The following is a 12436-nucleotide window of genomic DNA, read 5'->3' on the forward strand; positions in this document are numbered from 1 at the left end:
CATATATGTAGGTACAAATTAACCTCAAATCTGGTACATGAATCACACATTCGTTTTATCAAATAATATTTTTGCTTTTTAACTGAGGAGAAATCTGTGTCCCCTTGGAACTACAATGTCTACTGTTAATAATCTCATCAATGCTCTGCTTGAGCTCTTCCATTTCCAAAATATCAAGTGGTAGGGAAGTTTGCGTGGCCATTTCTCTTGCATTGCTCTGGCAATCTGACTGCATCAACCTTGTGAGTTCGGGACAACAGGAAGTTAAACTTTCAGCTAAATCCCCAACAGCAACCTTCCTGTAATCCTTTGACTCCAATCCTTCGTTCTTTAATTTAATATCGCTCGATTCTTGTAATAGATGTTTTAGAATTGTTTCATCCTGTAGCAAATATTTGCTTTTCCTACTCCCATCATGATTGTAGCTCTTATTACTAGATTTGCTTTTGCTTCTTTCAACAGGCTCTTCCGGTTCCAACATCTTAGTTTCTTCGTCAGGTTGGCTGTCATCACTATCGCTCAATCTGTCGTCATCCTTATCAACATTTCCAGCCTCAACGTCGACGTTATTATCGATCTCCTGTCTTTTTTCCTCACTCGTCAGATTTTCATCACTTACGCTTTGACCAGGAAACAAAAAAGGTAACATCATCCCAGTATTCCTGTCGAAATTCTTCAAATTTAATGTCCTCTCGTCCAGTCCTGCACTTGCCGACCTTCGCTTCATATTTGGAACTTGAATTGGCGGTGCTTTAGGACCCCCAATCGTTAATGCGGATAAAATTTGTGCCCCTAATTGACTTTCCTGGGAAGTCGTGCTTCCTCTTCTAAAGAGTGGTCCAACTTTACCAGACCTTGACTTTCCAAAGTCCCTCCTTCTTTTCGCTCGTCTTGCCCTTGAGCCAGGCATGGTAGACGAAGCGACTTTTCTTGTGGTTTTCAGCTCCGCGATCTGTACGGAAATCTGCGAGTCCAAAGAATTTCTGCGGGATTCCACAGATACTCTGCGAACGCTGAAACTGATCTCAGAATCCACGGAATTTCGTCGATTGCTAGAAACGGAACCTGTCGTGCCAACTAGGGCACCTCGACGGGTTACCAGTTTTGGTAGAGCAGCTGCCCAGGTGGAACTGAAATCCTGAGAAGCTACAGAGTTCAAGTCGAAGTTCAAACCAACCGGGTCCTCATGGGTATTGTGAAAGCTTATCGATAAACGACCTGCGTTATTAAAGGTTTTGCGCTTTGCAAACGCTTGAGCGATCACCTTGTGCTTTTTTAATCTGATAGGCTCCTCGGAATCTCGATTCAAAGTTCGTTTGAAAAATCTGACCCACGTGTCTATCGTAGATCCTGTCCAGACCCATGATGACATCAAAATCCCTGCGAAGAATGGAGACAATAAATGCAGCTGTAATTTCGCTGCACTTGGTCTTGCCTCCATTTTACATTCTGAGGAGTCCGAGTATTTCGTTGTTATTGCACATCTTTAAATGGTTAAACATATATATTAGTTAACAAAAAATACGAATATTGGTTTAATATATTCATTAATATTTTACATTGATTTTCTCCTTACATCATGTAATCTCGAAAACTCTGCTTCCATTCCCAAGAATGTTGAAATTCATAAATATGGCAATAGAACGTGACCACTACCGCAGCAAACGTAAAAATAGAAAAAAGTCCCATTCTCACAATAGTCTCACGTATTTTAGAGCTTGCTCTTTCAGAAATAATCTCTTGACTAGTAATTTTCAATCGAATCAGCGTGATGAGGCCTATTGTGAATATAATAATTTTTATACCTACTCATATATACTATTTATTATGTTAATCCTTATTTTACAATATACTCACTTAATTTGGAAGCATTAACATAATATTTAAATAGCTTTATTTTTTGTGAGCAATGTCAAAAAGGAAAACATTTTAAGTAAATTTTTTACAATTGTCTTACCTCTTGATAAAAAATATCCTCCGACCAGCAATACAACTAGAACAGGACCAAGTAAAAATGAAGTTCTTACTATATGATTGGCATAGCCAACAAAACAAATTCCAGTGACACTATTCCCATCTATTTCTCCAAGGGCCATTATAGTCACTGTCAGAACCAGTGGAAAACACCAGGCTATGAGATGAAAGTAGGCACCTTTCTTGTCAATTCTATCCTGGATTTTCCCAAGTGCTTGAAAACTCATGTGCCAAGCATAAGTCAATATCACAAACCAAACCATAGCTGCCATTAGAGAGTAATATACAAGAACAAATACCACTACACAGGATAAATTTTCTCCACTAAAAAAAATATAAAAAATTAGATTAAATAAAATTAATTTAAACCTTTATAATTAACACACCTTGGTTCACTAAGTCTACGTGTACCATCTTTACGACAAACTATCACCTCCCTATTTCCAATAAATTGTACAAGCCATCCAATACATGATACCATAAAACAACAATTTATATAAAATATAACTAATGCTGGATATTTGTTGGCACTTCTCCAGTCAATTAAAAAAGTGACCTGTCAATCAATAAAGGTATTAACAAGTTTAAATTTTAATTTGATAATTAGAATGAACTATTAAAATTTACCACAGTGAAGAAGTTAAATAAACAACAAATTCCTGCTGCCCATGCAATGAATGAGTGAATCTGCTTGTGTTCATCAGGGGTAAACAATGGATCTTCACATTGAGTACCACAGCCTTCCACTCCTTCAAATATCGAAAGAGCATTGTCCGTAGGCACTAAAGGCTTCAGGCACTTTCCTGCTGTATTAAATTTCAGCTCTCTAATGTCATTCTTGCATAATCTTGGAAATAATTCTGTATTATCACACTTTATAAAACTTGGCCAAATGGTGTGATTAAATAATATTCTGCAGGGCCCAGAGACCAGCTTACATATTTCTTCGGATGGTAAATATACTGTATTGTTTATACATTTTGGCATAAATAGGGAACACAAAAATGGCTGAACCACTGTCCAACACTTTGGTATATGCCTTAGCCCTTGCAATAAATACAATTTTTCCTAAAAATAACAACATAGTTTATTTTAATTAGAAGCAATAAAATTCAACAAATAAAAGCTGATAAATTAGAACTGAAATTTAATTAGTATTGAATTTTTTTTTCTGATCAGGATGTTGCAAGTTCTTAGAATCAACTTTCACTGGAAAAGTACCTGTGTTGAATAATAAAACCCTGTATACCTGCTGCAGGTATAAAGGATCTTTTTAAATAACATGTTTTAAGCTCAGGCTCTTCTTCCAAGTTAGCTTCTTAATTTTTAATATTATATTGTTTAGAAAATATAATTCAGTTACCTCCACACTTTCCTGTGTAGTATATTCAGGAATAAGATCTAAAGTAGTAGTAGAATAAGGTAATTTGGTACCCATGCATGTATTTTTCTGCATCTGAATGCATCTGGCTGGTCTCCTGCAATTCACAGAATCCGTTGGTAATTCTCCCACAGGATACCTGTCCAGCAGGTAACTGGAGTCTTTGATACTGTGCCGCGGAGACAAGTCAATATCTTTCCAAGTTGTATTTTCAACATTGGCATTTGCTGAAAATCCATGCTCTAGCTCTGCTCTTACCTCGCTAAGTAAAAGGAAGCAAAATACTGCAAGGAACATCTGCAAAAACACTTGTTATATTCAAACAAACTCATTCCACTCAAGTAAGGCCAACTTGGTACTCATTTTTTAAATCTGTATTATTTTTTTTGTTTCTAATGTGAATTAATGAAGAGAGTTATTAGTAGAAATTAATATTGCATACCTTGAGAAGTTTATAACTTGATAAAAAGAGTCTGACAATGAAATATTGTTGGAGAAACATCTCCGTTTCGCTTGGACAAGGCGTCCTGCATCTTCTACAATTACGATAGCTTCACGCAGGCAGGAAACGAACGACGGGACTGGTCGAGACGGACCACACACGAAATACACCCCGAAGACCACCCACAACGTCGGAGCGGTCAGAGCTATACTCCAACTCCGTCCATTTCACTTTGTTCTCCTTCTCTCTGTCTCTTCACTGTCGCTTCTAGCCCTACACTCCCTTTTCTTCTCTTCATCTCTTTCTTCTCTTCGTTCACAGACAGATCAGGCAGTCCAGCACCCTCCTTCTGTCCCTCACTACCCCTCACGGCGTGGCGCAGCGTGGCGGGCGAACGCCGTTTGAATTGAATGAAACGAACCACCATTAAAATTTAAAATGTATATTGTAAATATATATCTAAAACTTCCTACATTCTCCACAGGTACCGCCACCGTACAGGAAAACATTTCACCATTTTTTCACCCGCCAAATTCAAATCTAAACAATCAATTTCAATAAAAATCCAAATACTCTGATACTAAATTTTAACGACACGTCAAGCTTATTTATCGTGTTATCTTTGTTCCTCTTTTATCAAATCAATCTAGCAAATTAGATATACCACCATGATTTTTTAATAAATAGAAAACCAAGGTTTGGAGCAGAATTTATTACCTTATTTTAGTGCTTACAATTAAAATTTCTACTTATAAAGTATTGATAAAAATAAAACACATGGCTTGAGTGTGCTTATAGTGGCCAAGAAACAGACTTTTAGCTTAATGAAGCAATTAAAATTCACCGTACTTCTCGGTAAAAACTTACTATTAGCATAATCAATAGGAATCGTATGCTATACATATTAATACTTGGTTAAAAGAATAAAAAGGGCGATTGCAACCGTAATACAAACTCTTCTTCTTAAAATTGAATTTTAAATAAAAAAAACGCGGATTTTCTATCGTTCTTTTTTACTTTCATTTTCCACTTCTCGTTTTTACAACGACATCTGCAAAACGTTATCGGCATTTTGACGTTTCCTGTCACTTTTCCTGTTTTACGTCACAAGATAAGAAAGGTTTTTGGCAACAGGAAGAACACAGAAACATTTACTTCGCATTTCATTTCGATTAAAAAAATTCTTAAAATATCCACAACTACCTGAAGATGTATTGGCGAGTGTGAAACAGCTTATCAGTTATACAGGGCCTCTTGTCACTATAGCAGGAAATACATATGATAATTGCCCCTATGGTTGATTAACTGCTGCTCTGATAATAACATGTCGCTAATATATGATAATTCTGTGCCTGTAGACTATTCTAAAGAGCTATTAGTAAATTCTATTGTCGACAGTTCGACACTTTGTCGCAATCCACGAGTATAAGCAGTTATACATGTGTCACCAGATAACCTAATCTTTTCCTCTTTTACATCTTGGATTTTTCCATTTTGATAAACAAACAAGGTAAGCTTAATACTCAACTCAATTTTGTTACTTCATAGACTTTACGTAAACTCTGAAACTTTAATTGCAAACCATTACAAACATGCTAAATAGCACAATTATTGCTGTTATTTTAATAATGTTATCAAGAATTAGTACAAATAATTCACGATAGCAATGAGAATTCTTTGGACTATCGGTCTTATCTAACATTTTATTTTTGTTTTAGTTACAATGTTTGGACTGTATTACTTTTTTTGTGTATTCTTCATTGGAACTTGTATGTGCGATTATCTTGAATCAAAATGGGACACAAAATCGGACTCTGATTGGCAAATACTTTGTCCATATCTACATCCACATGTATTTATAAGCTATACTCCACTTGGTAATTTATCCATGGGACTTATTACAAGACAACCAGAAATTACGACCATAAAGCATTGTGTAGCTGCCTGCTGTAGTCACCCTGAATGTAACATAGCTTTAATGTACAATGCTTCTTGTTATCATGTTCAATGTACCAGCTCCAAAATCTGTATGCCCTTATACAGACCTGATTTAGTCAATTTAAATCCACCTAGTATGGTACTTATAAAACCTGTTGAAGAGGATGAAACATGGAAGGAATTATTAAATCAAGTAAATAATGACAGTGGGTGAGTATCTTAAGTCAAATGTCTGATATATAAATTTAAATGCAAATATCTAATAAAAACTTTACAATTTCAGAAATCTATTAGGAGATGGCCCAGAACAATCAACATTGTTAGGAATAAATACTATAAGTTGTACGTGGATAACAGATTGTGCTGTGAATGCAATATGTGTAAAAAATGAAAAATCCAGTGATGTAGGCTATTGCAAATGTTTTGATGGATATGAAATGACAGCAACTGGTATAAAATTTGACTTAAGATCTTTTATAATATTCTACCTTAATTTGATCATTTCTAAACACTTGAATCTTTATAGGCACATGTTTCCCTGTTGATGATACAATAGACCACGTAGAGCACAATGTAACACCACGTTTAAAGGAGCAAGGTTTTAAAGATACTACTACATCTAGCAAACCTACGTTGAAGCAATTGACAGTCTCTGCACTATCGAAGGAAGTGAGATTACCTGAAAATGAAGCAACTCTATCTGCCTATCCTGTACCTGCTGAGCAAGAAAACGAGCATTATAATTATGCATGGAGCCTACTAAGTGAGCCAGAAGGCCACACTGGTACCATGATCGATCAAAATCGAATGACAATGAAATTAAGCAATTTATCAGAAGGTTTATATACTTTTAAAGTAACAGTCAGCAGCCCTACAGCTTATGGAGAAGCCTATGCAAACGTCAGTGTATTACCGCGTAAGTTATATCCTTATAATAGTTGTTATTTAGTAATGTTAAAAATAAGAAACTAGTGATTTATTTGATTAAAATTATTGTTCTCCAGCTAAGCGAATAAATCAGGCACCAATAGCAGTTATTTCACCAGTTTCACAAGTTGTAAAACTACCAAATACAGGAGCTGTATTGGATGGTTCTGCCAGCAAAGATGATGATAAAGTGATCTCTTATCATTGGGAACTGCAGCAAGGGCCAATCGGATATCAGCCTAATCTCGTAGATACTCCGACCCTTCAGCTAGATAATTTGATTCCTGGAAATTATACATTCAAGTAATTGTAAACTTTTCTATTATAATAATTAAAGATATAAACAATATTTTGTTTTTTTCTGTTTTTAGATTAACAGTGGAAGATTCGTACCATAAAACAAACTCTACGAGCGCTAATATAACAGTGCTAAAAATTACGGATTATCCGCCGAGCGCAAATGCAGGACAAGATATCATTGTGTATCTGCCACAAAATACTTTAACTTTGAATGGAAATCTAAGCACGGACGATCGAGGAATCGCAACTTGGGAGTGGACTAAGAGCCCATCAGATCAAAATAAGGCAGTTGATATGCAGTACACGAGAACACCGTATTTACAGCTGTCCAATTTGGAAGAAGGAATGTACACGTTTGTACTTAAAGTTACCGATGACTCCGAGCAAACATCTACTTCCGAAGTGCATGTATTCGTTAAGCCCCCTACGAATAAACCTCCCAAGGGTAATTCTAACTATCAAGAATTAATTTCTATGTGTTAAAATAAACATAGTATTTGTAGTTGTAATTGCTTAAATAATATTGGTTTTTAGCTGATGCTGGTGATGATATTAGTATAGCATTGCCCGAAACAAGAACAGTATTAGATGGCAGAAAGAGCAAAGATGATGTAAAAATCGTTTCCTATCATTGGGAACAAGTTAGGTAAATTAAATTATGTCTTTATACTTCATGGAATTTTCATTCAATTATTTGATTTTAGCGGGCCTAATAATGTGATATTTTCTGCTGCCAATGAATCGGTTACTAATATTACCAAATTAACAAAAGGTGACTATGTATTTAAGTTATCTGTAATTGATGATAACGGTAATAAGGATGCAGACACTGTTAAGGTGAAAGTTACACAAAGTGAGTTTTGCATAATTGTTCATTCGAAAAAAGAAATACTATGTGCCTTAAATGAAAGAAGTTTAACTTAATATTCGATAATTGCAGATAAAAATGCACCACCAAAAGCAAACGCTGGTGGAGATCAGGTTATTGTTGCTCCTGTAAGCGTTTTAGTTATTAACGGCTCCCAGTCAACTGATGACTTAGGAATAAAACAGTGGCTCTGGACACGGGATCCTACCAGCTTAGCAATTGGTAACATAATTAAAGATTCGGATAAATCATCAATACTTATGGTAAAATAAACATATAAAATAATTATTATTTGATGTGTACTTTTTCTACCATTAACTTATAATTCTAGCTAACCGACATCGCACAAGGTAGATACGTTTTTACTTTAAAAGTTATAGACGATCAAGGCCTCAGTAGTGAAGATACCGTGTCAGTCATTGTTAAACAAGGTAAAAAAGTTAATAATGAATTGATGACAAATTAAATCCTGATTATAAATGCTAAACTTTTTAATATTATAGATCCCCAATTATTGCACTTAGTAGAATTGACTTTGAATATCGGAGCCAATGTATTGACGGAGTCGCAGAAAAATTCCTTGGCTATTAAATTACAAATGTTACTTAGAGACGAAGCCGAAATTGTTATTCGAGACGTAAAGTCCGAGCCGCATACCGGAAGAGTTATAATTGTTTTTTATGTAGAGAAGAAGGGGGCTAAAACAACAATACCTGGATCGGAAGTAGTGAAGAAGCTCAGGGAAAAATTTCGTCAAGATTCTGGCCTCTTACAATTATCAGTGGTTAATGTTGACACAGTGGTTTGTCAAAATGATTGCTCGGGTAATTTAATTCATTATTTGCTATATTTTTGTTAGATCGCAATGATTAAGAATTATTTTTTATTTAGGACACGGTGTTTGTGATCAAGAAACAAGATTATGTTTATGTGAAGCATTCTGGATGCAGAATTTAATACAAAAATATTTTGGTAATGGAGACTCAAATTGTGGTACGTTTCTAGATAATAAACATTCTAAAGTAACTCTATTATGGTAATCTGATAAAAAATATGGAGAGTTATTACTAACAAATTTATTTAGATTGGAGCATTTTATACGTGATAATAGCATTATTATCATTGATCGTATGCTGGGTTGGTTTTGTGTGGGGCCTTTTTTGTGTGTGCCATAGGATATGCGCAGGAAAAAGGAGATCCCTTCGAAACAAAAAAAAACCAGCGCGTTATTCCCTCTTACAGCCTGACGCTGAAGACGATAGCAGTGCATGTAGGTCTTAGTTTTCATATTATTTTCGGAATGATGTAATTTTTAGTGCATATAATAATTCAATGATTTTCTTTTAGTTTCAACCCAACACAAAATGGTTTTATCAGATTCAGACACGGATTCTGACGATGTTTTATTTGAACATAAAAAAGGAAAAAATTGCTATGAGAGAAATGGGAAATCCAGAAATGGATTTATAAAGAGTGGCTCAAGAATAAAAACATAAGGTAATCGAAATACATATAAGCCATTTACTTCAAGGTCATACAACAAAATAGTTCAGATAAAGGTTTTATGTCTTACAGGAGCACATAAGATGATTCCATTAGCTCAGCCTTTAACAGTGATTTGACAAAAAAGTATTTAGTTTTTGCACAGCTATAATTTATTTTAAGTTTCCTAAAATATTAAATAAAAATATATTATATAATTTGACCAAAGTATTTACAAAATATTTTAATTTTAAATAATATACACATGAACAAATACGTACGGGTATGTGTAGAAATATCGCTCACTACTTCAGAAATGCACACATGTACAATTTTTAAATCATTTAATCTTGAAAATGTTTGATGTTAAATATTAAGATTAATATATTGTTTTAAAAATATCTAAAAAATAACTACAAAAATATTTAATAAAAAATAAATACAAGGTGACATTAATACGAATTAAAGTTACCTTCATGTATAAACATTAGACTTGAATGAAGTATTATGTTGTATGATTTTACTAATTCTTGATAAAGTGGACACTACGTTTTCAGCTTTCTACCCTATATACATATATATACCTTGTGTAATTTTCTAATTTAATTCTAAATTTTCTAAACTATAGATGAATACAGAAAGCTCCGGAGCACGTTACACACACTCGGATCTTTGGCTGAAGATAAAATACTAGTCACTCACTTGGCTGTAATTGTAATCTTTTATGAAAAAACGAGTGGATTCTTAAATAATATTTGTAAAAAAGTATTGACGGAGTAAAATATGACGGGATTTTATCATATTATCCTACAGTTCTATTCCATTACATATTTAATTATTTATTAATTGTATAATATAATTAATGTAAGCAGCAAATTTGATGATGTTTCATTCTACAATCTATGATGCGCATCTCTAAAAATTTACACAAATTTTAAATGATTTTAAGATTGATGGATAATATTTGATTTTATTCAGCAAGTGAAACTGAAAGAAAATCAGAACTGTTCTTTTTAAAGACTTACAAATGATTTTTAAGGATTATAATTTTAATGATAATATGTACAATCTTATTTTTACACTGTATGCTAAATAAAATCGTTATCAATAAAAGTTTAATCTAATTCTAAATTTTCTATTTACATAAAAGCCAAATTTGCTCCTCTTCTTGTAAATAAATAATCTAACTTAAAAATTAGTATACACAGTATTTATATTGTAATTGACTAATATAGACTTGAAATGATGTCTTGAATTCTCTTTAATTTTTCTGCTTTAGAGAGGATAATTTTTATGATTTATTTGTATCACAAATCAAATGTAGACGATGGAATTCTGATTCTCCAATGTAATTCTCTTCAGCGTTATTTTTAACTTACTCTGGCAAACTGTAAACGAACCAGGTATTTTTGCAATCAGGCTCGGACTTTCTGCATTTATCGAACGACAGCCGACGCGAATCGGTGAGTAAAAGCAGCTGCCATTCATTTAGTTTTATTAATCAAACATATTATATTTTAGAATGGAGTTGATTGATATTTTAAAACACTCGAAGTGCCATGGAAAATGCTGTAGCAGGGAGACTATTACGAGTGAAACTTCAAAGAATAACGAAAGTTTTTATTTCGATGGCTGGCAAGTTAACGAACAACCAAATTTTTCGGCTAGAACGTCAAAGATCATCGATAACGTACGGTAATAATTTTTTTAATTTTTCCTTTTTAATATATACTAGTGTACCAAGATAGAATGAAAATAGAGCAGCATTGGAAATATGTGTTATGCTTGGATAAAAACAGAAATGATCTACATAGATCTTTGGATCCTGAATACTTAGAAACTGGGCCAGATAATAATAGTACAGTACTCAAAAGATCTATGAGAGAGAGAGATGTCATAATAATTTGTGCAGTTTATCGATTTATAAATTTAAACATAACTTTCAAATTTTATTTCAGAGATGAAAATTCCACAAAAATCCTTAATCCATTAAACTTGATAAGGAGGGATTGTAAGAAACGAACACTAGCTGCTGATATCACATATTCAAAGTATGAACAAGTCGACGATTATGTACAAGAAGAGGCTGAACCATCGCAAATTTATATAAAACACGCAAAAGATGAATTTAGGTGCCCTAGATGTGGCAGAAGGATGCACGAACCAAAACTTTTACCTTGTCTGCATCCAATTTGCTCCTCCTGCATACACGAATTGACTCATCAGACAGAAGCAGGGCAAGCTCTAAAGGAACGCTGTCCTTTATGCGATTTTCCTCTGCCCAAAGAGAAATTAGATGGTTTACCACCACACTATCCACTTCAGCATAAATTAGTGATGAATGCATTAAAATGCAGGCTGGTGCGACAAATTCTATGTGATACTTGCTATGCTGAAGTATTGGTAAGATCTTTACTTTTATCCTTTTTAACAGATGAGTTGAAAGATTGTATTAATTTCAGGCTTCTGTACAGTGTTCAGTTTGTTTAAAGAACTTTTGTCAAGATTGTGGTATGAAACATCAGGATTTGAGTTTTTCAAAACATATTGTGAAACCACTCTGGAAAGCCACTAGAATTCGTAGAACTGTGCTATGCCCTTTACACAATCATGTTTTAAGATTTTATTGCATTGCCTGCCAACAGGTTTGATATTTTTCTGTCATGCTTCAATTAGTTATATAGTGAAACATATTTATTTTTTAGATTACCTGCAAAGAATGCATATGGAGTTTAAAGCACCGGGGACATGCAACCGAAAGCGCGACCAGCGTAAGTAAACGAGTGTCTCTGTATTTGAAGACAATGCTACAAAGAGCAAAAGAAATTTTAAACTCTCTGTTAATACAATACGACCGTGAAGTATTTGATGAAACACCTGGAAGCCTTAGAAGTGGATTAAATTCTATGGCATTTCGGTATTTCTTTTACTTATTACATATTTTTAAAAAACAAAAAGTTGTCATGTGATTGAAAATCATTCCAATATATGCTTATTGCAATTTAAAAGTTGCAAGTCTCTTTTCATTTGAGGTACAAAATGTCAATTGCATTGTTTTATATCGTTTAGAATTATATATAATTTTTGTAAGATTAAACGTGTATGTATAAAATAAATCATTTTA

At 33.8% G+C, this 12436-nt stretch overlaps 3 protein-coding genes across 4 annotated transcripts; 2 read left to right on the forward strand and 1 right to left on the reverse strand.

Moving 5' to 3' along the window:
• Positions 1–45: 45 nt before the first annotated feature.
• On the reverse strand, positions 46–4493 carry smo (smoothened). The gene is made up of 7 exons (XM_066741545.1): positions 3798–4493; positions 3338–3652; positions 2602–3042; positions 2361–2530; positions 1958–2298; positions 1577–1778; positions 46–1484 (listed from the first exon to the last, which is right to left on the reverse strand). Exons 1-7 carry the CDS (start codon positions 3855–3857, stop codon positions 59–61), a joined length of 2955 nt encoding a protein of 984 aa, XP_066597642.1. The 5' UTR covers positions 3858–4493; the 3' UTR covers positions 46–58.
• Positions 4494–4914: 421 nt separating this feature from the next.
• Positions 4915–10424, forward strand: LOC136782246 (dyslexia-associated protein KIAA0319-like protein). 2 transcript variants are annotated; one of them, XM_066741547.1, is made up of 15 exons: positions 4915–5307; positions 5516–5945; positions 6019–6185; positions 6262–6651; positions 6740–6965; positions 7034–7407; positions 7497–7608; positions 7667–7815; positions 7903–8093; positions 8162–8261; positions 8334–8654; positions 8722–8823; positions 8915–9100; positions 9178–9327; positions 9406–9906. In XM_066741547.1, the coding sequence occupies exons 2-14, from the start codon at positions 5521–5523 to the stop codon at positions 9324–9326; spliced, it is 2892 nt and encodes a 963-aa protein (XP_066597644.1). In that variant the 5' UTR covers positions 4915–5307; positions 5516–5520; the 3' UTR covers position 9327; positions 9406–9906. The 2 variants fall into 2 exon arrangements, with proteins under 2 accessions (XP_066597644.1, XP_066597643.1); XM_066741546.1 differs by lacking the exon at positions 9406–9906 and adding an exon at positions 9941–10424 and having other exon boundaries at positions 4917–5307.
• Positions 10425–10476: 52 nt separating this feature from the next.
• Positions 10477–12404, forward strand: LOC136782249 (tripartite motif-containing protein 42-like). Its single transcript, XM_066741549.1, has 5 exons — positions 10477–10775; positions 10834–11007; positions 11271–11715; positions 11775–11957; positions 12018–12404. Exons 2-5 carry the CDS (start codon positions 10835–10837, stop codon positions 12279–12281), a joined length of 1065 nt encoding a protein of 354 aa, XP_066597646.1. The 5' UTR covers positions 10477–10775; position 10834; the 3' UTR covers positions 12282–12404.
• Positions 12405–12436: the final 32 nt, after the last annotated feature.

The sequence above is a fragment of the Prorops nasuta genome, unplaced genomic scaffold (assembly GCF_024137725.1).
Source record: "Prorops nasuta isolate Cenicafe-Biocafe unplaced genomic scaffold, Cenicafe_Pnas_1.2 PNAS00025, whole genome shotgun sequence".
Classification (NCBI taxonomy): domain Eukaryota; kingdom Metazoa; phylum Arthropoda; class Insecta; order Hymenoptera; family Bethylidae; genus Prorops; species Prorops nasuta.

Bases quoted from the DNA above. Each gene is read 5' to 3' on its own strand.
- LOC136782249 (XM_066741549.1), top strand. From the start codon at position 10,835: ATGGAGTTGATTGATATTTTAAAACACTCGAAGTGCCATGGAAAATGC. The intron at 11,008-11,270 runs GTAATAATTTTT...ATTTTATTTCAG, and splicing joins AAGATCATCGATAACGTACG to AGATGAAAATTCCACAAAAA. The intron at 11,716-11,774 runs GTAAGATCTTTA...TATTAATTTCAG, and splicing joins CTTGCTATGCTGAAGTATTG to GCTTCTGTACAGTGTTCAGT.
- LOC136782246 (XM_066741547.1), top strand. From the start codon at position 5,521: ATGTTTGGACTGTATTACTTTTTTTGTGTATTCTTCATTGGAACTTGT. The intron at 6,966-7,033 runs GTAATTGTAAAC...TTCTGTTTTTAG, and splicing joins CCTGGAAATTATACATTCAA to ATTAACAGTGGAAGATTCGT. The intron at 8,655-8,721 runs GTAATTTAATTC...TTTTTTATTTAG, and splicing joins TTGTCAAAATGATTGCTCGG to GACACGGTGTTTGTGATCAA.
- smo (XM_066741545.1), bottom strand. From the start codon at position 3,857: ATGTTTCTCCAACAATATTTCATTGTCAGACTCTTTTTATCAAGTTAT. The intron at 3,653-3,797 runs GTATGCAATATT...GTGTTTTTGCAG, and splicing joins CAAGTTATAAACTTCTCAAG to ATGTTCCTTGCAGTATTTTG. The intron at 3,043-3,337 runs GTAACTGAATTA...TGTTATTTTTAG, and splicing joins CTACACAGGAAAGTGTGGAG to GAAAAATTGTATTTATTGCA.